At 41.1% G+C, this 21814-nt stretch overlaps 1 protein-coding gene across 1 annotated transcript in view; it reads right to left on the reverse strand.

Annotated features, from left to right (window-relative positions):
• Window positions 1–21814, reverse strand: part of LOC126266679 (ras guanyl-releasing protein 3-like) — a 350931-nt gene that overhangs the window by 8787 nt on the left and 320330 nt on the right. The window contains exons 12-13 of the mRNA XM_049971101.1: window positions 18168–18282; window positions 17571–18064 (exon numbers count right to left, since the gene is read on the reverse strand). Of these exons, the coding sequence (XP_049827058.1) occupies window positions 17571–18064; window positions 18168–18282 (609 nt within the window). The remainder of the gene's footprint in view (window positions 1–17570; window positions 18065–18167; window positions 18283–21814) is intronic.

Consider the following 21814-nt stretch of genomic DNA (forward strand, 5'->3'; position numbering starts at 1 on the left):
CAGCAATAATGTCAGGGCACCTATCAAAGAGAGTAGTGTTTGTCGGGTAGTCCCACATCCACAGTCAACACGTACACAGTCACAGATGGTGCAGTATGGCACAAAGAAGATGCCTACCAGACGGTCTGCATTTGAGGCCCATAGGAAGAATGGAAGCAGGAGAGTCGTAAAGTTATGTGGCCCAATGGCTTAACATTAGTCTTTCTGTTGTTTCTCAGATGCAGCAATATTTAATACAGACTGAAACCGTACCCTGAAGACACAGGCAGGGCCAAACATGGGTGACATCAGAAAGAGAGGACCATTATTTGGCTGTAAGCACAATGATGTGGCCTTAGTACTGCGTAGCAACTGGCATCAGACCTCGCAGCATCCACTGGATGTGTTTTATCGAGGCAATCTGTGTAGAGAAGGCTTTGACAGAGTGACCTTTATTGTTGGAGACCTGCTGTATGTGTGCCTCTGATGCGTCTTCACAGAAGGGAATATTTAAAGTGGAGTTGTCAACATGCCACCTGTACTGTTGAAGAGTGGGCCAATGTTCTTTTCACAGATGAGCCCCGATTTGGGCTGGAGAGTGATTTTGGATGGATTCGCATCTGAAGGGCAAGTGGAACATTATTTCAAGACCTGAACATTGTGGAAAGAGTTCTTGATTTTGAAACCCGAACATTGTGGAGAGAGATTGATATCAAGGAGGATCACTAACCACATGAGCTGGATTATGTTGACCACTCGAACATCTCTTCATTAAATTGTACTGCTGTTAGGTACTGCAACATGGTCTTGGGACTTTATGTACAGTAGTTGCCAGGTGCTGTGCACCCAGGCTTCATATTTATGGAAGATAATGCTTGACCTCACAGAGCATGAGTGGTTGATGTTATCTTGGAAATGCAAGATACTGCACACATGGTGAGGCCTGCTCACTCTCCTGATTCAAATCCCATAGAGCATGTCTGGGATGCACCAGGGAGATGGGTTGCATCATGTCAACATTCACTGACCACTCTCCAAGGCTTGAAAACAGCTTTGCAAGAAGAATGGGTGTTATTGCCTCAATATGACACTGATGACATTCACAGCATGCTACATTGTTGTCAGGCCTCTATTGCTGGCAGAGGTGAGCACATCCTGTAGCGAGGCATTAACCAGTTGGTGGAAAGTGTGTGTAAATCTGTCAGGTTGGAAAAAACGAAGAACATTTTTGTCTACTGTTCTACTTTTGCAGTTGTTTCTTTATATTGTTTCTACTTTGTTGTCACCTGTTGATACTATTTTATAGCAAAATAAATGCAAACTTGAAAAATTTCTGTTTGGTGCTTTAATTTTGGACACCAGTGTAGATCTAGACATAATACATCCAGCAAATTGCTCAACGGTTCATTATTTTGTAGGTTGTCGCTACCACTTGTCAGAACAGTCTGCCACAAGCATGCTTTCTCATGTGATGTTCAGCTCAATGATATGGTTTGCATTCATGAACCTCTATGTAATATCTGTCAGACTTCTTCTACTGAGTAAGGTCCTTATGTACATATATAAATAAAATACTTTTATGTAAATCATTGAATTTCTGCTTTTATTTCAATAGCAAGGTGAAAATCCTCATCCTGCCAGTGGAAGACAGACTGTGACCACAATCTTAATAGTTTATAATAAAAAAAAAATGCTGAGCAGTTAGGTACATATCAGTAAGAGAAGTATTGTACCACATAATCATAAACAGTGACTCAGTAATGCCTGTTGGGAAGAAATCATGGGAAGAATGCTCTGAAGAAATTTAAGAAGCAGAAAGTGTTGATGTAAAATTTAACTCTTTTTTTATGAACTCCTTCAGCACTGTCTTGCTCTCCCCTAAAATGAATAACAGTAAAATCATACAGGAGTAATGATGGTAATGGAAACAGTTATATCTATCTATTTATCTATGTATCTATCTATCTATGTATATATTAAAAACAAAGATTCCAAGACTTACCAAGCGGGAAAGTGCCGGTAGATAGGCACAATAAATAAAACACACAAACACACACACAGAATTTTGAGCTTTCGCAACCGGCGGCTGCTTTGTCAGGAAAGAGGGAAGGAAAAGGAAAGATGAAAGGATGTGAGTTTTAAGGGAGAGGGTAAGGAGTCATTCCAATCCCAGGAGCGGAAAGACTTACCTTAGGGGGAAAAAAGGATAGGTATATATATACACACACACACACACACACACACACACACACACACACACACACACACACACACACAGACACTGAAAATATGTCTGCTTGTGTCTGTGTATGTATGGATGGATGTGTGTGTGTGTGTGTGTGTGTGTGTGTGTGTGTGTGTGTGTGTGTGTGTGTGTGTGTGTGCGCGCGCGCGCGAGTATATACCTATCCTTTTTTCCCCCTAAGGTAAGTCTTTCCGCTCCCGGGATTGGAATGACTCCTTACCCTCTCCCTTAAAACCCACATCCTTTCATCTTTCCTTTTCCTTCCCTCTTTTCTGACGAAGCAGCTGCCGGTTGCGAAAGCTCGAAATTCTGTGTGTGTGTTTGTGTGTTTTATTTATTGTGCGTATCTAGCGGCACTTTCCTGCTTGGTAAGTCTTGGAATCTTTGTTTTTAATATATTTTTCCCATGTGGAAGTTTCTTTCTATTTTATTTATATCTATCTATATCTGAATCCCGCTCCAGCTACTGCCGAGTCTGGGTGCTGATGAGTCCTCTCCATTTGGCTTGGTCCTCCAACCACTTTTCTTCCTCCACTTGCTGCCGGGTCACACCTCTCCTTTCCACAGATATTCTCACTCCCATTTTCCACCATGTTCTTGGGCGCCCTCTAGATCCTTTCCCATCCATCTTTAGTTCTTCCATAATTTTGGGGAGTCTCTGCCCATGCATCCTCTTAACATGCCCATACCATCTTAATCTCTTTCTTTCAATTTCTTCTCTCATACTTTCTTGTCTGAGGTCCTTTATAATCTCTTGATTGTGGCACCATACACAATCATTAACCCAGCTTCAGGGAGGTAGGGTACCCTTCCCTATTCCTTCCTGGGGTAATTCCTGTCTGGCGAGTCCATGTCGCAGGGGTGGGCATCCTACACTTCAGTAGGCTGGAGTGCTAGGATGGCTGAGTTCAGGCAGGGACCCAATCCCGTGGGGTATAACACGGAACCTATGCCCAGGGTTACGGATGAATATGTTAATGGCAGTGACGCTGGAGAAGGAAGGCTTCGGAATGGCGTAGCTAGCAGATAAGGCAACCGTCCTTTCTGGGGATTAAATGAGAAGGGAACCACTGCCTTGTGGTGGAGGAGAAACTCCAAAGGCTAAGGGAGACAACCCCAACAGAAAATCCTTTCTTGCGTTAGGCCTAGCAAGCCAGTAGGAAGGTCTTCATATATCACTTTCAAAACACAGACGAGCCTCGGAAACAGTTATAAAAGTACTTAATTATATGGCAGTTTTAATCAGCATATTAATTTAGGATATTATATACAACTGACAAATGTTCTAAACATCCAAGGGTATTGATTGTGTTGATGGCAAAAGTCTTTGGCTTGTGCTAAGGAAATTGTATATAAGATCCTGCTGATGATTGGCTGCAGAACACCACTTTTTCACGGCAAAATACATTAGCTTTATAAATACAACCCCTGAGGAGATTACAAAATTCATCAGGTCACTGATAAGTGGTAATTCTGCTTCATTTGATGACATTCAGGGGAAAGAATTAAAATACACTCCTGGAAATTGAAATAAGAACACCGAGAATTCATTGTCCCAAGAAGGGGAAACTTTATTGACACATTCCTGGGGTCTGATACATCACATAATCACACTGACAGAACCACAGGCACATAGACACAGGCAACAGAGCATGCACAATGTCGGCACTAGTACAGTGTATATCCACCTTTCGCAGCAATGCAGGCTGCTATTCTCCCATGGAGACGATCGTAGAGATGCTGGATGTGGTCCTGTGGAACGGCTTGCCATGCCATTTCCACCTGGCGCCTCAGTTGGACCAGCGTTCATGCTGGACGGGCAGACCGCGTGAGACGACGCTTCATCCAGTCCCAAACATGCTCAATGGGGCACAGATCCGGAGATCTTGCTGGCCAGGGTAGTTGACTTACACCTTCTAGAGCACGTTGGGTGGCACGGGATACATGCGGACGTGCATTGTCCTATTGGAACAGCAAGTTCCCTTGCCGGTCTAGAAATGGTAGAACGATGGGTTCGATGACGGTTTGGATGTACCGTGCACTATTCAGTGTCCCCTCGATGATCACCAGAGGTGTACGGCCAGTGTAGGAGATCGCTCCCCACACCATGATGCCGAGTGTAGGCCCTGTGTGCCTCGGTCGTATGCAGTCCTGATTGTGGCGCTCACCTGCACGGCGCCAAACACGCATATGACCATCATTGGCACCAAGGCAGAAGCGACTCTCATCGCTGAAGATGACACGTCTCCATTCGTCCCTCCATTCACGCCTGTCGCGACACCACTGGAGGCAGGCTGCACGATGTTGGGGCGTGAGCGGAAGACGGCCTTATGGTGTGCGGGACCGTAGGCCAGGTTCATGGAGATGGTTGTGAATGGTCCTCGCCGATACCCCAGGAGCAACAGTGTCCCTAATTTGCTGGGAAGTGGCAGTGCGGTCCCCTACGGCACTGCGTAGGATCCTACGGTCTTGGCGTGCATCCGTGCGTCGCTGCGGTCCGGTCCCAGGTCGACGGGCACGTGCACCTTCTGCCGACCACTGGCGACAACATCGATGTACTGTGGAGATCTCATGCCCCACGTGTTGAGCAATTCGGCGGTACGTCCACCCGGCCTCCCGCATGCCCACTATACGCCCTCGCTCAAAGTCCGTCAGCTGCGCATACAGTTCACGTCCACGCTGTCGCGGCATGCTACCAGTGTTAAAGACCACGATTGAGCTCCGTATGCCACGGCAAACTGGCTGACACTGACGGCGGCGGTGCACAAATGCTGCGCAGCTAGCGCCATTCGACGGCCAACACCACGGTTCCTGGTGTGTCCGCTGTGCCGTGCGTGTGATCATTGCTTGTACAGCCCTCTCGCAGTGTCCGGAGCAAGTATGGAGGGTCTGACACACCGGTGTCAATGTGTTCTTTTTTCCATTTCCGGGAGTGTATTATGCTTAACAAAAAGTCAGTGACTTAGGTCATATTCCCCAACTTACTTAAATATGCTATGGTAATACCCATCTTTAAAACTGCAGGTAAGGAAACCACCACCTACTTCACTCCTTCCGATACTTCCAAAAATATTTCAGAAAGTGCCTTATGATGAAATGCTGACTCATTTAATTAAACAGCTCGACTTTCTTCTTGGTCCTCCATGGATAGAGCAATACAAGACCACAGATATGAAGTCATGGCATAGATAAATGAGAAAAATTAACCTGTTTATGTATTATCTTACCTCAATTTAGCTATTGTTTGTGTGGATTACAAAATTCTGCTTGCCCAGCTAAAGTGTTACGACTTCATTCCTCTTGTATGGATGGAGTCTTGTCTTCATAACAGAAAGCAAAGGGTCTCATTGATATACTTTGTCATAAGCATGAAAATAACCCTAGGATGGGGAAACATGGCTTATATGGTCTCTTAAGGTTCAGAAGAGGGCTTATTCTTGTTCTTAAGATATATAAATGATCTCCCAGTGACTTGAAAGAGTGGTTCAAAACCTATAGTGTTTGGTGATGACACAAATAATCAATGGTAATTAAGTGTCTGAGCTTAGCTTTTCTGGGCACGGATTAGATAATAACTAAACAGGCCCACAACTAGTTCACAGCAAAGTAGTTTTAAGTATTAATATCACAAAGATTCATATTATGATGCTTCAAACAAACAAAAATGACTTGGTGGCATCAAAAGTGGACACTAATGGTTGTTCACTAATGGGAACACTGTGTATAAAATCCAATGGGGTCCATCTGGATAAGAAGTTGAAATGAAGTCAACAAACATATAAACTAATCAATAATTTCAGTTTGGCATGTTTTGCACCTTTTTCTTCATATTTTTACTACTTGTTGTCTTATGAGATTACCTTATAGGCCAGTGCTGCACCTAAAGTAAATGTATTAGGTGGTGCATAAGTTCATACTGTTTTTGTTTTGCCTGTTGGTATTCTGGGTGCTAGGGATTTATTTATTAACTTTCATTTTTTTATTTGTAGTCTACTGTTGCCATTTATGTTTACATATTGTCATTTTGTCATTTGCAGATAGAGTGTGGAGCTGTGGACACTAAAAAGGAGAGTGCCCCACATTTCAAGAAAGCTTTTAACAATGTCAACAAGAATACACTCTTTGAAATTATGAAGGTAGCAAGAGTAAAATAAAGGAAGTGAAGGTGATGTTCAACTTGTTCAAAAACCTGACAGCATTTATAAGAGTCAAGGGGCTTTAAAGGGAAGCAGTGGCTGAGAAGGGAGTGAAAGGAGGTTGCAGCCTATTCCCAACATTATTCAATCTGTACATCAAGCAAGCAGAAAAGAAAACTAAAGAAAAATTAGGAGAAAGAATTAAATCTCAGGGGGTAGAAACAAAAACTTTGAGGTTTGCCAGTTACATTTTAAAACTGTCAGAGACAGTAAAGAACTTAGAAGAGTAATTGAACAGAATAGATAAGGTCTTTAAAGGAAGATATAAGCAGGTATAAGGCTTCCATTCAGTCCCTTTTTGACAAGTCTGGTATGGCAGTTGAAGATAGCAAAACAAAAGACAAAGTTTTAAATTTTATGTTCAAGAAATCATTCACACAGGAGAATCATGCAAACATATTGTCATTTGACCATCGGACAGACTCCCATATACACGACATAGTAATAGGCGCCCTTGATGTAGAGAAACAACTGAAAGATTTGAAAGCGTATAAATCACAATGTCTGGATGGAATCTGAATTTGATTTTACAGAGAGTACTCTACAGCAATGGATCCTTACCCAGCCTGCATTTATCATGAATCTCTCACCCAGCACAAAGGCCCAAGTGAATGGAAAAAAGTGCAGGTGACTCCTTACATAAAATTACAGACCAATATCCCTAACTCTGGTTTGCTGCAGAATCAATGAATGTATTCTCAGTTCAAATATTTTAGCTTTCTTGAGACTGAGAAGCTTATGTCCATCAATCAGCATGTTTTTAGAAAGCATCACTTGTGCTAATATCAGCTTCCCCTTTCCTTACATGATACACTTCAAACTATGGATGAAGAGCAACAGGCGGGTGCCATATTCCTAAATTTCTGGAAGGGGTTTGACATAGTGCCCCACTGCAGGTACGAGCATATGGAATACATCCACAAATATACGAGTGGCTCAAAGGCTTCTTAAATAATAGTACCCAATGTGTTGTCCTCAATGGCAAGTGTTCATCAGAGATAAGGGTGTCATCAGGAGTGGCGCAGGGAAATGTGATAGGACTGCTGTTGTTCTCTACATACATAATTGATTTTGTGGACAGGATGGGCAGCAATCTGCAGTTGTTTGCTGATGATGCTGTGATTTATGGTAAGATGTGGAACAGGTGACTGGGTAATGCTACAGTGAAGAATAAAAAAGTTTCAGTGACGTAAGTACTTGTTTTCTATTCTGTTCCGTACCTCTTGCTCCATGAAGGACATGTCCACGCAGAAATGCCACTTTAAATTTAGTACTGTGGTTGTGAAATCGCCCAGCATCATGGTAGCATCCTTGTCTCCTTCTTCAGCTGTGCAACATGCCACCATACTTTTGCTTCATGGGAGGAAGTCACCAGCTACACAACTTGCAGGCCAGAAAAAAACAGAAGGAATACTTCCTACATCCCTCCAACCAACCAACATCTGAGTCTTCCTCTGCTAACTAGAAAGGCTTGAAGAAGTGAAACAAGGGCAATCTCCTCCTTCGCCTAATCGAAGATCCTCTGCAACAGTGTTGCCACATGATACCCTCGCCTGGCTGACCTCTGTGTCACCAGTGCACACTACCAAACATTTTGCTGCGCTGGGCTCCACAGTCTGATAGCAGAAGAATGCTGATGCTCCGGTAGAACTCCTGCCTCTGTGCTCTGTAGCAGTCTTCAAAGGCTGGGACTCGGTAGCCACTGAAGTGACACCCCTTCATTTTTTTTCTTGTCATGACTCTCCCCCAATGGAGTGTTCACAGTCTTTGATCCAGCTGCTGTTAGCATCGCAGTGTCCACTTGTTCCTGCCTTCAGGAAACTTTGAGCTCTAGCATTTCTTCCCGGTCCATTTTGACCTTCCCTGCCAAGGTCGGCATTCCATCTTGTGGGAGAGTCATGCTGCTCATACAAGGTGACATTCATGGTCAACCCATCTACCCACCTTCAGACTGTTGCAGTTTGCCTTTTCCTTCCTGACTTGACCTTTTACCCTTTGTACCGTTTACATCCCTCCATCATTCGATGTCACCAAGGCAGACTTTCTCCAACTTATTCGGCAGCAACCTTACCCCTTTCTGTTGCTCAGTGACTTTAATATGCACCATCTGCATTGGGGTTCTTCCAGAAGCTGTCTGGGAGGTGCCCTCCAGGCTGACCTTCTTAATCAACTTAACCTCTTCTGCCTTAACACAGGAGCACCCACATTCCTTTCAGACTGCTCACATGCCTATTCTCATTTGGACCTATCCTTCTGCACTCAGGAGGACGACAGTTCAATCCCACGTCTGGTCATCCTGATTTAGGTTTTCTGTAATTTCCCTAAATCGCTCAAGGGAAATGCCAGGATGGTTCCTTTGAATGGGCATGGCTGACTTCCTTCCCTGTCCTTCCCTAATCCAATGAGACCGATGACCTTGCTGTCTGACCTCCTTCCCCAAACATCCCCAACCCAGCCTTACCAACCTTCTGCACTGCCCAACTTGCCCATCGTCTCAAGTGGTCCATTCTCTGACACATATTCAAGTGACCATTTCCCATGTGCTATCCATTTGCTACCTCCTACCCCACCTACATGCACACCCAAATGGCAGTTTACTAAGGTAAACTGAAGGCTTTACTCCTTGCTGGCAACCTTCGATGAACAATATTTCCCCAGGTAGAATATCTTCAAATGTTATCCTTACCACTGCAAAACATTCCATTCCTTACACTTCCTCTTTACCATTCCATGTCCTGGTCCTATGATGGCAAACTGCATTCATTATAAACAGATGCATGCACAGTGTCATCACATTCTTTAGGATAGCAAAAAAGCTAGCAGGATTTCATTCACTGGTTTTTTTAATGCTTCCACTCCCTCTTCCACTGTGTGGGCCAACCTCCGACAGCTCTCTGGGACGAAGATCCATTCCCCAGTTTCCAGCATGACAGTAGCAGACAATGTCATCGTGTACTCTACTGCTGTGTCCAACACCTTGGGCCTCCATTTTGCGGAAATTTCGAGGTCCTCCCACTATCACCCTGCCTTCCTCCATCGGAAATGAGTAGAGGAGGCTCAGGCAATACCCTTCTCTTTTCAGAATCAGGAGTGCTACAATGCCACCTTTACTATGAGGGAGCTAGCTCATTCTCTCACTTCATCAAAGTCCTCTGCACCAGGGCCAGATGCTGTTCACATTCGGGTATTGCAGCATCTTTCTCTCACAGGCAAGCACTTTCTGCTGAATACGTACAACCCTATCTGGGCAGAGAGCATGTTTCCCAAATGCCAGCATGAAGCCATTGTCATAACCTTACCCAAGCCTGGTACAGACAAACATCTTCCTTCTAGCTGCCACATCATTCTCTCTCCAGCTGTGTTTGCAAGGTGATGGAATGTATCATTCATGCCTGGCTAATATGGTGGCTCGATACTCACAATTTACTAACCACTGCACAGTGCGGATTTCAAACGCGCCATTCTGCACTTGACGATCTCGTCACTTTGTCCACCTGTGTCATGAATGGTTCTCTCTATAAATCCCAGACTGTGGCTATGTTTTTCATTTGTAGAAAGCCTACGACACCTGCTGGAGGATTGGAATCCTCCATACTCTCTACATGTGGGGGTTCTGTGGTTGCCTGCCCCATTTTCTTCAGGAATTTTTAAAAGACCGAGTTTTCAATGTATGTGTGGGTTCTGCCTTGTCGGACACCTTTATCCAGCAAAATGGTGTGCCTCGGAGTTCTGTCCTGAGTGTCATTCTGTTTGCTATCACCATCAACCTTCCTGTTAGGCATCTGAGGTTCCCTTTTTTCCGACAATTTTGCCATCTATTGCAGTTCTCTATGGACCTGTCTCATTGGGTGACATCATCAGTAATGTCTTGATCACCTTTGGTTTTTGTTTTTCCACTAACAAAACCATTTGTATGAATTTCTGGCGGTGCAGTGGTTTCTTCCACCATCTTGACATCTTCTCTGCCATTCGTTCCTGTTTGATAGGAAACTTTCTTGGTCCTCCTATGTGTCTTACCTGGCAGCCTATTGTACGCAGTCCCTCAATGTCTTATTTGTCCTCAATGGTACTTCCTATGGTGCAGAGCGAACCACCCTCTTCCGATTGTACCAGTCTCTTGTCCATTCGAAACTAGACTATGGGTGCTTTGCTTATTCATCTACACATCTGTCCCTTTTATGCTGTCTCAATACTGTCCACCATCATGGCATCTGTTTGGTCACTGGCACCTTGTACAATAGCCCAGCTGAGAGTCTGTGAGCAGAAGCTGCCAAACTACTGCTGTCCTACCACCGTGACTTTCTCCTCACCAGATATGCATGCCATTTGTCTGCCATGTGTGGCCACATTGCTCCATATTTACAGCAGAGCTCTTTGCCCTATATCATGTCACGCAGTGAATCTGGCAACACAGTATTTTCAGTTGTGTCATCTGTTCAGACTCTCTTAGTGCTCTTCAAAGCCTCTGTGTACTTTAAACCATCCATCCCTTAGTGCAACAGGTCCAGGAAAACTGTCACTTGCACACTCTTGATGGAGCCACTGTGATTTTTATGTGGGTTCCTGTTCATGTTGTCTGACAGGAAACGAGGCAGCTGATGCTGCTGCAAAGGCTGCAGTCCTTGTACCTTAGCCCACTAGCTCTTATATTCCCTCCCATGATCCCTGTGTTGCTGTCTGTCAGGTTGTGGTATCACTTTGGCATCACCACTAGTCCTCCCTTCATGGGAATAAGCTCCGGGTTATTAATCCTCTCCCACTGGCTTGAACGACCTCCTGTTGGCTCTACTGCTGTGAAGAGGTCATTTTAACTAGGTTGTGTATTGGCACTGTCTTTGTAGTCATTGCCACTTGTGAAGTTGTGCTCCTCCACCACTTTTTTCACACTGCGCCCAACTTTTAACTGTCTGCCAAATGGAATGTCCTGTTTTTAACTGTTTACATTCCCATTTGGGTTTGCCATCTGAGTTATCTGCCATTTTAGTGAACGATGCATGGGCTGTCAACCGCATTTTACTTTTTATTCATTGTAGCAGTACAGTGAAGACCATTTATGTTTTATTTCTAGACCTCTGATTCTCTATGGCATATTTTATAGAGCTTTCTCCATGTCCCTGTTTTTAGCTATCTTATCTTCTGTTGGATGGGATTGACGTATAGTCATTTTAAACTCCTCTCTTTGCCTTTGTGTTTCACAGTTTTGACATGTACGCATATGGCACTAGTTGGTTTTGTATCCTAAAACAAAACAAACAATCAACAAAAGCAAAACAAGGTTAATGGAATGTGGTTGAATTAAATCAGGTGGTGCTGAGGGAATCGATTAGAAAATGAGACAGTAAAAGCAGTAGATGAGTTTTGATGGGTGGGCAGCAAAAAAACTGATGATGGCCAAAGTAAAGAGGATATAAAATGTAATCTGTCAAGGGCAAGAAATGCATTCCTCAGGAAGAGAAATTTGTTAACATTGAATATACATTTTTGTGTTAGGAAGTCTTTCTTTTCTAAAGACATTTTTCTAGTGGTTGGTTGACTTGCAGGAGGGGACCAAACAGTGAGGTCAATGGTCCCATTGGATTAGGGAAGTATGGGAAAGGAAGTCAGCCGTGACCTTTCTCGGCATTTACCTGAACCAATTTATGGAAATCATGGAAAACCTAACTCAGGATGGCCAGATGTGGGTTTGAACCGTCAACCTCCCAAATGTGAGTCCAGTGTGCACCATCTCACTTGGTGCATTTGTCTGGAATGTAGCATGTATGGCAGTGAAACTGGCAAATAAATAGTTTAGACAAGAAGAGAGTTAAAGCTTTTGAAATGTGGTGTTACAGAAGAATACTGAAGATTATGTAGGTAGATCACATAACTGACGAGGAGGCACTGAAAGAAAATCATAAGAAATGAAATTAGTGGCACAACTTGACTAAAAGAAGGTATTGGTTGATAGGACTCATTCTGAGACATCAATAGCTAACCAGTGTAGTACTGGAGGGAAGTCTGTGGGAGTAAAAATTGTAGAGGGACACCATGATATGAATACAAAAAGCAGGTTGAAAAGGATCTAGAAGTGCTTTCTGCAGGCAGTGCTGTCTGTTGACAGAATGTGTAGCAATGTGGAGCATTGTTGGAGGCGCTGTGACTCGCACTTGGTGGCCTTCCGGGGCTATTTGTATCTGCATGTAGAGCTGCCGTGGGGTTGAAGTAATTATTTGGAGATGGAGAGATTTGCACAGGATAGAATACCATGTAGAGCTGCATCAAACCAGTCTTCAGATTGAAGACCGCAACAGCAGCAATAACTAGGGTTCAAAATGGGGTTTTCTACTCTGGTGCAAAAGTCATTGCCAGTAGAAATAAGGCAGGAAATTGGAAAACCCGAAATACTCAAAAACAAAACAGAAGCATGCCTCATTAACCAATTCTACAATTTATCAGAATATTTGGACTTCTGGATGTTAATTCCTTAGAACTCTAATGTTTGTATTAAATCTATCTTTGCTAGCTGATAGTCTTCTTTGTAAAGTAAATGCTCTTTTGTAGTATTATCTGGGTAGGATTAGAAAAGAAACAGAGATACAGTGGTCTATTTCAAACTAACTGTTTTTATCCTAATATGCATATGTAAAGTAACACCAAAATGATTTCCACAATTGATAAGCACTAGTCATAAATCAGTTTTATTTAACTTTACAGAAGTAGCCTGCAGAGGCTGCTTCTGCCTATTAATGCATAACTTGTCTCATTCCACATCTGTGATGGTTCTCTTTCATTATGAGCTTTAGAGGACATGATGTGTGAACGAATGAATGAATGCAGGTTTACCTAAATACACTGAAAAACACAATCAAGCATGTCATGTTTGTAAACCTTCAGCTTTTTGTTCTCAAATATTGATGAAACATGCAAATTTTGGCCAAATATGATCACATGAGTTCTTCTGGGGGCAAAGCAAATGTCATACTTAATTGCATTACTAGATTGGCAGCATACTGGGACACTATGGTTGATTTGTGAAAGGATTACTTTTAAGTCACTTGACTGACCAATATTGGAATATTGCAAGAGTGTGTGGGATCTTGAGCAGAGTGAACTAACATGGAACATTAGGAGTACAGTGTGAACGGCCCAAGATTTTGTTGAAATGACAGAAGAGTTTTACAGAAATACAGAAAGTCTCAATTGGCAGAGCATTTTGGGGAAAAGAGTAAAGAAGAAGAATAAGAAAACTAACAGCAGTAAAAATATATTGGGGAGATGAACTGGAAAATCTTCCATAGCACTATTATGAGCAAGTATTTAGCTTAGAGCGTATCGTACATGATGCTTGAATTTATTACTCTATTGCTACTAAATTTATTCGCAATGTATTTCACAGACAGTATCCACATATGCTGTTGAATGTACCTCTGCAAATATGATTCTGTGGCCTATAATTCAAGAGATATGACTTTGTGAACATTGAGATGCATGAAAAAATGCCACATCCTGTATGAAGTTTTAATACACTTATTCTTTATTACTAAGATGCTCCTATAGTCAAGTCAGCTTGAGGAAATCCCTGACACCTGGTAGTGCTTTTGACAACTTTCAACTGCAAAGTGCAAATGGCTGTAGTCAAAAACAGTAGCTATCTATACAGCTATGAAGAGTCGATGCCATAGAGACATTTACAAAATCGTATTGTAGACACATGAAGCAGTTGCACCAACCGTACTAGATATAGTATTCATGTTCAATTTCTGAATTAAATAAACATTACAGAGAATTTTGCATACTATGTTTCTTAATTTGGGTACTGTACTTTACATTTGTACATTATGCATATTTCTTTGTACAACTGTTTCATAATTTCAAAGGCATTTTCATGAATATGTGAGAATGATTTTTTTTCATTATTGCACTACAAACACAGTTCATCTTTTATTTTCATTCCTAATAACTAGTATAAATATATATAATACACTACTGTTCATTAAAATTGCTACACCAAGAAGAAATGCAGATGATAAATGGGTATTCATTGGACGAATGTATTTTACTAGAACTGACACGAGATTACATTTTCACGCAATTTGGGTGCATAGATCCTGAGAAATCAGTACCTAGAACAACCATCTCTGGCCGTAATAACGGCCTTGATGCACCTGGGCATTGAGTCAGAGCTTGGATGGCGTGTACAGGTACAGCTGCCCATGCAGCTTCAACATGATACCACAGTTCATCAAGAGTAGTGACTGGCGTATTGTGATGAGCCAGTTGCTCAACCACTATTGACCAGACATTTTCAATTGGTGAGAGATCTGGAGAATGTTCGGGCCAGGGCAGCAGTCGAACATTTTCTGTATCCAGAAAGGCCCATACAGGACCTGCAACATGTGGTCATGCATTATCCAGCTGAAATGTAGGGTTTTCCAGGGATCGAATGAAGGGTAGAGCCACAGGTCGTAACACAACTGAAATGTAACATCCACTGTTCAAAGTACTGTCAATGCGAGCTAGAGGTGACCGAGACGTGTAACCAATGGCACCCCATAACATCACGGTGGGTGATACGCCAGTATGGAGATGATGAATACATGCTTCCAATGTGCTTTCACTGCAATGTCGCCAAACACGGATGCGACCATCATGATGTAAACAGAACATGGATTCATCCGAAAAAAAATGACGTTTTGCGATTCGTGCACCCAGGTTCGTCGTTGAGTATACCATCGCAGGTGCTCCTGTCTGTGATGCAGCATCAAGGGTAACAGCAGCCATGGTTTCCAAGCTGATAGTCCATGCTGCTGCAAATGTCATCGAACTGTTCATGCAGATGGTTGTTGTCTTGCAAACGTCCCCATCTGTTGACTCAGGGACCGAGACGTGGCTGCACGGTCCATTACAGCCATGCGGATAAGATGCCAGCCATCACGACTGCTAGTGATATGAGGTCATTGGGCTCCAGCACGGCGTTCTGTATTACCCTCCTGAAACCAATGATTCCATATTCTGGTAAAAGTCACTGGATCTCACCAACGCGAGCAGCAATGTTGTGATACGATAAACCGCAATCGCCATAGCCTACAATCCGACCTTTATCAAAGTCGGAAACATGATGGTATGAATTTCTCCTTCTTACATGAGGCATCGCAACAATGTGTCCGTGGCTCGTGGTCTTGAAGTAGCGTTTTCACTTCCTGCGCACGGGGTCCCGGGTTCGATTCCCGGTGGAGTCAGGGATTTTCTCTGCCTCAAGATGATTGGGTGTTGTGTGTCTTTCATCATCATTTCATCCTCATTCACTCGCAAGTTGCCATAGTGCCATTAAAGAACTTGTGGAGGGGCGGCTGAACCACCCTGTTAGGGATCTCCCGGCCACCAATGCCATACGCTCATTAACATTACCAGGCAACGCTGGTCAACTGCTGTTTCTATATGAGAAATCGTTTGGAAACTTTCCTCATGTCAGCACGTTGTAGGTGTCACCACCAGTGCCAACCTTGCGTGAATGCTCAGAAAAGCTAATCATTTGCATATCACAGCATCTTCTTCCTGTTGGTTAAGTTTCGCATCTGTAGCACATCATCTTCAAGGTGTAGCAATTTTAACGGCCAGTAGTGTAGAAACCTACTTAGAAAACTGCAACAATCAATTTTTGGGGAAGAAACACTCATAATTCTTTCATCATACTGCTCCTGGCAGCAACTGTGAAGACCAGATTAGATTAACTGCAGCTATTACAGAGCCATGTAAGCTATCATTCTCCCCATGTTCCATCTGAATATAGAATTGGAAAAAATCGAAAACATGATGAAATGGATGATGACAAGAACCACTCAATAATATTTGCACGATGACCATGTTGCAATAAGTATTCCAGATATATTTTCCTTACTCATTATTGTGTATATATTTGTCCCACAAAAAGACATAAAATGTCAGCATACAGTTTCTTTGCATACAAAGTAAGTGGTTAGTTGCCATTTGGGTCGACATTGAAAAACTGCATGTGCTATTGGTATCTCAACATTAAAAATGACTAATGTCAATTGGCAATATGACACAGACAGTTTCCTGTGAATGTTGTTTCATTGTCATTCGACTAGTATTTTTACATTGTAGCTGGCTTCCACATTGTTGTGTATGTCACTAATTCTTAGCCAACTTTAATCTGGAACTACTTAAGTGGACATTTTTAAAAATAGTAGTAATAGGAAGGAGTTTATGTATTTGAGTGGTGTCTGTTCTGTCAGACATATTTGACAGAATGGACACTGCTGAAATATATAAATTTCTGTAAGAGTGTGATGGCTCCTTGAGGTATGTTTCAGTTTGAATGCAATAATATCATCTGAAAGCCTACAAGAATCAGTAATTTGTGAGTAGGGGTTTAATGGACAAGGGATGCTTTATTGCAGTGTGCAATAAGTTAGAAATTTGAGTTGATCTGGGAACATGTCTGAATGGCCAAAGTAGTTAAGGCAACCACTCATGAGACATCGTAAGTCCAGATGTGAGGCCTAGTCTTGCACAAATTTTCAACTTTTGCCCCTGCATTACCACATTGCCCTGTGTGGCTGAAAGTCACATATTTCTACCCATCTTTTCCCTTTCTTTCCTCATTCTCTATGTCATATATAAGTACTAATAAGACCTGCAATAATAATAATAATAATAATAATAATAATAATAATAATAATAAATCTGTGTATTTGGTTTATCTATTATTACATATTATGCAGATATTCTCTCTTTGTCTCCAGTTAACTCCGTGTTAAATTCAGTTATTTCATATGTAATTGCAGACAGCAGCCATGCACTCTACTGGCATTGAGACCATCTATTCATTAGTATAATAAGCAAGAAAACAGGAAAATGTTTAATTCAAAGTGTTTAAAATAATCAAACAGGTAAACATTAATCTCTGTAGATGGATAGAAAGCAGAAGGGAATATTAAATGAAAATGTTTTCTTTACCAAACTTGGCTGTGGTCAGCATATATAAAGCAACATTATGGAGACTCTTGAAATATATTTAAGTACAAATGTGTTATTTTGAGAAACTAATAAGTCAGAATTATAAAAAACATAATAGTTTGATGCACACAATGTGAAGTTGCAAAGTATAAGAAAAACATAAAACACAACATTTACCACACATATAATACCTCCTCAGCAGCAGCAAGTTTTTGATTGACCTCATTTAACTGTTCACTATGACAGCAGTTCTTGAGGCTTGTTACTGAAGCTTGGTGAACAGGTGAAGTATGATGTCCTGTACTGGAGTGATGTTGTGAAGAGTGGTTGGGCATGCTGTCCAGAGGTTTGTAGCAATGTGCACAACTACTCTCTGGGCAGCTGTTTTGAGTCCTGAGTCTGGCACTGCTACGACTGTGTGAAGGTACTAAGAGGGAATCACTAATTTTGCGCCGTGGTCCTGTCCACATAACAGCTGGCTTTGGGCTTGGTGGAAGAGAACCCCCTCCAAGCTCTGAGCATACCATTCCTGTACCACAGTCTTGACTAGATTCATGGTCACCTGTCATGGAAGATGACACTGAACATTTAGGACTTGGAGGAGATGACTCAGATTCTGAAGCACTAGACTTTTTCTTGCGCCGAAATATCCTCCTCGAAGTAGCAGCATGTGAGCTAACTTCACCTGTGTAAAGAAACTGTCTTTGAACTTCTGCATTCCAAAATTATTAAAATTGTCAACATTGTTTGCATTTAACAATGACAAGTGTAAAGATAAAAGTACTTAACTTGCAAGCAAGGATATTTTATGCGGCATTCCATTACGACAAGATCTTTACAGTGCTTATGTGCATTAATTCCACAGTCTCGGCATTTATAGCCTTGTCGTATAAGTCCCCACAGCTGTAACATTGTAATTAAAATTCCATTAAAAATTCAGAATTCCTTTAAAAATGTGAATTGACATCTGAAATCGTTATTTTGTGTGTTGATAATATCTTATTTTGATGAAAGTCAGAACATATTCTCTTTTCAGATTTCTTTTTTCTCCCTTTGAAAGGTATAAATTTGAGGAGGTACATGGAATAAATGTTTAAAATACAGTAGTAATAAATAAAGTCCTGTTACTAGCCAGCGTGACTAAAGATGAAGAGACAAAATTATTTAAGAGACACTGATGTTTCAAAATCAAAGGCTTCATCACCTGCAGCAAAAATAAAAAAGTATCAGAAGAGAAGACTTCAGATGCTAACGATGTAGTTGGTACAGATGTATGTTTATGTAGATCATATTTAGTAATAGGTCAGTTACATAGGAAAAAATGAAGTTGGGCGGTGTACTTTGTAAGTGTGTTGTAGATTCAAAATAATGTGCTGTAGATTAGAAGGATCATGATTGGCATCTCTCTGTATTATATGGGAAAGGCATGAGGAGGGGGTGCACTTTTCTCCCTATAGTTCTAATTATCATTATATGTTAATACTATATGGAATAAGTTACAGTTGCATAGAAGGGCTTTACATTACATTAAATTTTTACAAATGTGTCAGAATTCAAAAAAATCATTGATGTATTTAGAAAAGTCATGGGTTCACACACACATTAGAGTGTAAACAAGATCTTGCAAAATAGCAGTATGTAAGCAATTTCATGCTTCCCCTGTGCCATTTTAAACCTCCCCCAACTATTCCCTCTTTTCTCCACTGAAAATGCAGTTAGGATGGCCCCTTCAATTTTCTTTTTTTTTTTTTTTTTGTGTCTGTCAACTATACTGGGAGAAGTGGCTCCTGAAGATATGTATGATCTGTTTCTTTATTTGTGAACAGAAACTTGTATTAAAAGATAAATTAACTGAGGATAAAGGTGGCATAATTGTCACACTGGAGGACAAACTTAGTAAATCAAATGAGAGAGTATTTTGATCTGTATGCAATAACTGGGTAAGAGAGACCATAAGAAGCACACTGAAACAGATTGGAAGAATGATTCGACTTAACTGCCTTGCATTTGCAGATGATTTGGTGCTGTTAGCAAAAAATATTGATGAAGCAAAGGTTAAGATAGAACAACTAGAACAATTAGTGGCAAAGTATTGATTGCAAATTTTGTTTAGGAAACAGAAATGATGCCCAGCTTCCCCTATTGACACATCCTATATCATATTCCATAATGATTAAAGAATTAAAGTAGTAAAAAAAGTTTAAATATCTTGGTGAGATTATTACCTGGAATGCTAATGAAAGAGAATCAATAGATAGGAGAACATTAAAACTACAGTGATTGCAGATAACCACATGGTGAACCTACAAAAAATGATCACTCTCAATAAAGGCTCAATTTTGACATTACTCCTACATCATTAAAGTGGAAGCAATGTATGCAAGTGAAACACTATTCAAACTAAATACTCAAGCAACAACTCACAAATTGCAGGAGGTTGATAGAAGAATATTGTGAACAATTATCAGTAAGAAACATCAAGTTAATGGGCAGTGGAGACTTTTGCACATTTCAGTAGTGTATAAAGAACGTGAATCCATTATTGACACAATGCAGAAAAGAAGGATTGCATTTTTTGGCCACATATCTTGCCTAACAAATACTAGAATCCTGAAGCAACTTTTTGACTACTTCTGGAACAGTAAAACCAAAAACATCTGGTTTAAGGAAGTACAAAGTGATCTGGACGAATTGAACATCACCACACACAAAATTCAACACAGAGAAGAGAAACTGCTTCTGAAGAACAAATACACATGGCTGACATTCAAACCATCAGAACAGAAGAAGGATGTCATACCTGCAGAAGAACGAGCAGCCAGATCACAGCAACTGAAGAAATTTTGGGAAACGAAGAAATTGCTCACTGCTAATACTTAAACTAAACCATTGTAGACTCTGTTGTATTATGTTTGATTTTAGTGTGGGTGTAAATTATGTAAATAAATAAATAATAAAAAATATTATTATTATTTGTTGTTAAATCTTTTGATGTACATGGATGACCAACTACATTTCACAAGAGAAAAATAGATGACTTAGAAAGCTCTTCTAGAAACACAAGTACGTCATTTGACCTGGAAAAATGCAGGGAATGATCATGAAAGCAAGATCCAAGGTACTGGGTTTTATGTGAATCATTGTTGTTGTTGTGGTCTTCAGTCCTGAGACTGATTTGATGCAGCTCTCCATGCTACTCTATCCTGTGGAAGCTTCTTCATCTCCCAGTAACTACTGCAACCTACATCCTTCTGAATCTGCTAAGTGTATTCATCTCTTGGTCTCCCTCTACAATTTTTGCCCTCCACACTGCCCTCCAATACTAAATTGGTGATACCTTGATGCCTCAGAACATGTCCTACCAACCAATCCCTTCTTCTAGTCAATTTGTGCCACAAGCTCCTCTTCTCCCCAATTATGTTCAATACCTCCTCATTAGTTATGTGATCTACCCATCTAATCTTCAGCATTCTTCTGTAGCACCACATTTCAAAAGCTTCTATTCTCTTCTTGTCCAAACTATTTATCGCCCATGTTTCACTTCCATACATGGCTACACTCCATACAAATACTTTCATAAATGACTTCCTTACACTTGAATCTATACTCGATGTTAACAAATTCCTCTTCTTCAGAAACGCTTTCCTTGCCATTGCCAGTCTACATTTTATATCCTCTCTACTTCGAACATCATCAGTTATTTTGCTCCCCAAAGTGTCTCATTTCCTAATCTAATTCCTTCAGCATCACCTGACTTAATTCAACTACATTCCATTATCCTCGTTTTGCTTTTGTTGATGTTCATCTTATATCCTCCTTTAAAGACACTGTCCATTCTGTTCAACTGCTCTTCCAAGTCCTTTGCTGTGTCTGACAGAATTACAATGTCATCGGCGAACCTCAAGGTTTTTATTCCTTCTCCATGGATTTTAATACCTACTCTGAATTTTTCTTTTGTTTCCCTTACTGCTTGCTCAATATACAGATTGAATAACATTGGGGACAGGCTACAACCATGTCTCACTCCCTTCCCAACTGCTGCTTCCCTTTCATGCCCCTTGACTCTTAACTGCCATTTGGTTTCTGTACAAATTGTAAATAGCCATTTGCTCATTGTATTTTACCCCAGCCACCTTTAGAGTTTGAAAGAGAGTATTCCAGTAAACATTGTCAAAAGCTTTCTCTAAGTCTACAAATGCTAGACATGTAGGTTTGCCTTTCCTTAATCTGTTTTCTAAGATATGATATGAGTCACAGGAATGTAATTAAAGCAATTAAGAAGACAAGTGATACACAAAACTTAATGAAAACAAAAACATTTTCAGTGACATTAATACATATGCTGTTTCAGTGCTGACTTAAACACTTAGCCTCATTAACTGGACAAAAATTATGCAGAAAAAAATTAGAAGAAAACAAAGGGAATTTTCATGAA

This window comes from Schistocerca gregaria, chromosome 4 (assembly GCF_023897955.1).
Source record: "Schistocerca gregaria isolate iqSchGreg1 chromosome 4, iqSchGreg1.2, whole genome shotgun sequence".
In the NCBI taxonomy this organism is placed as follows: domain Eukaryota; kingdom Metazoa; phylum Arthropoda; class Insecta; order Orthoptera; family Acrididae; genus Schistocerca; species Schistocerca gregaria.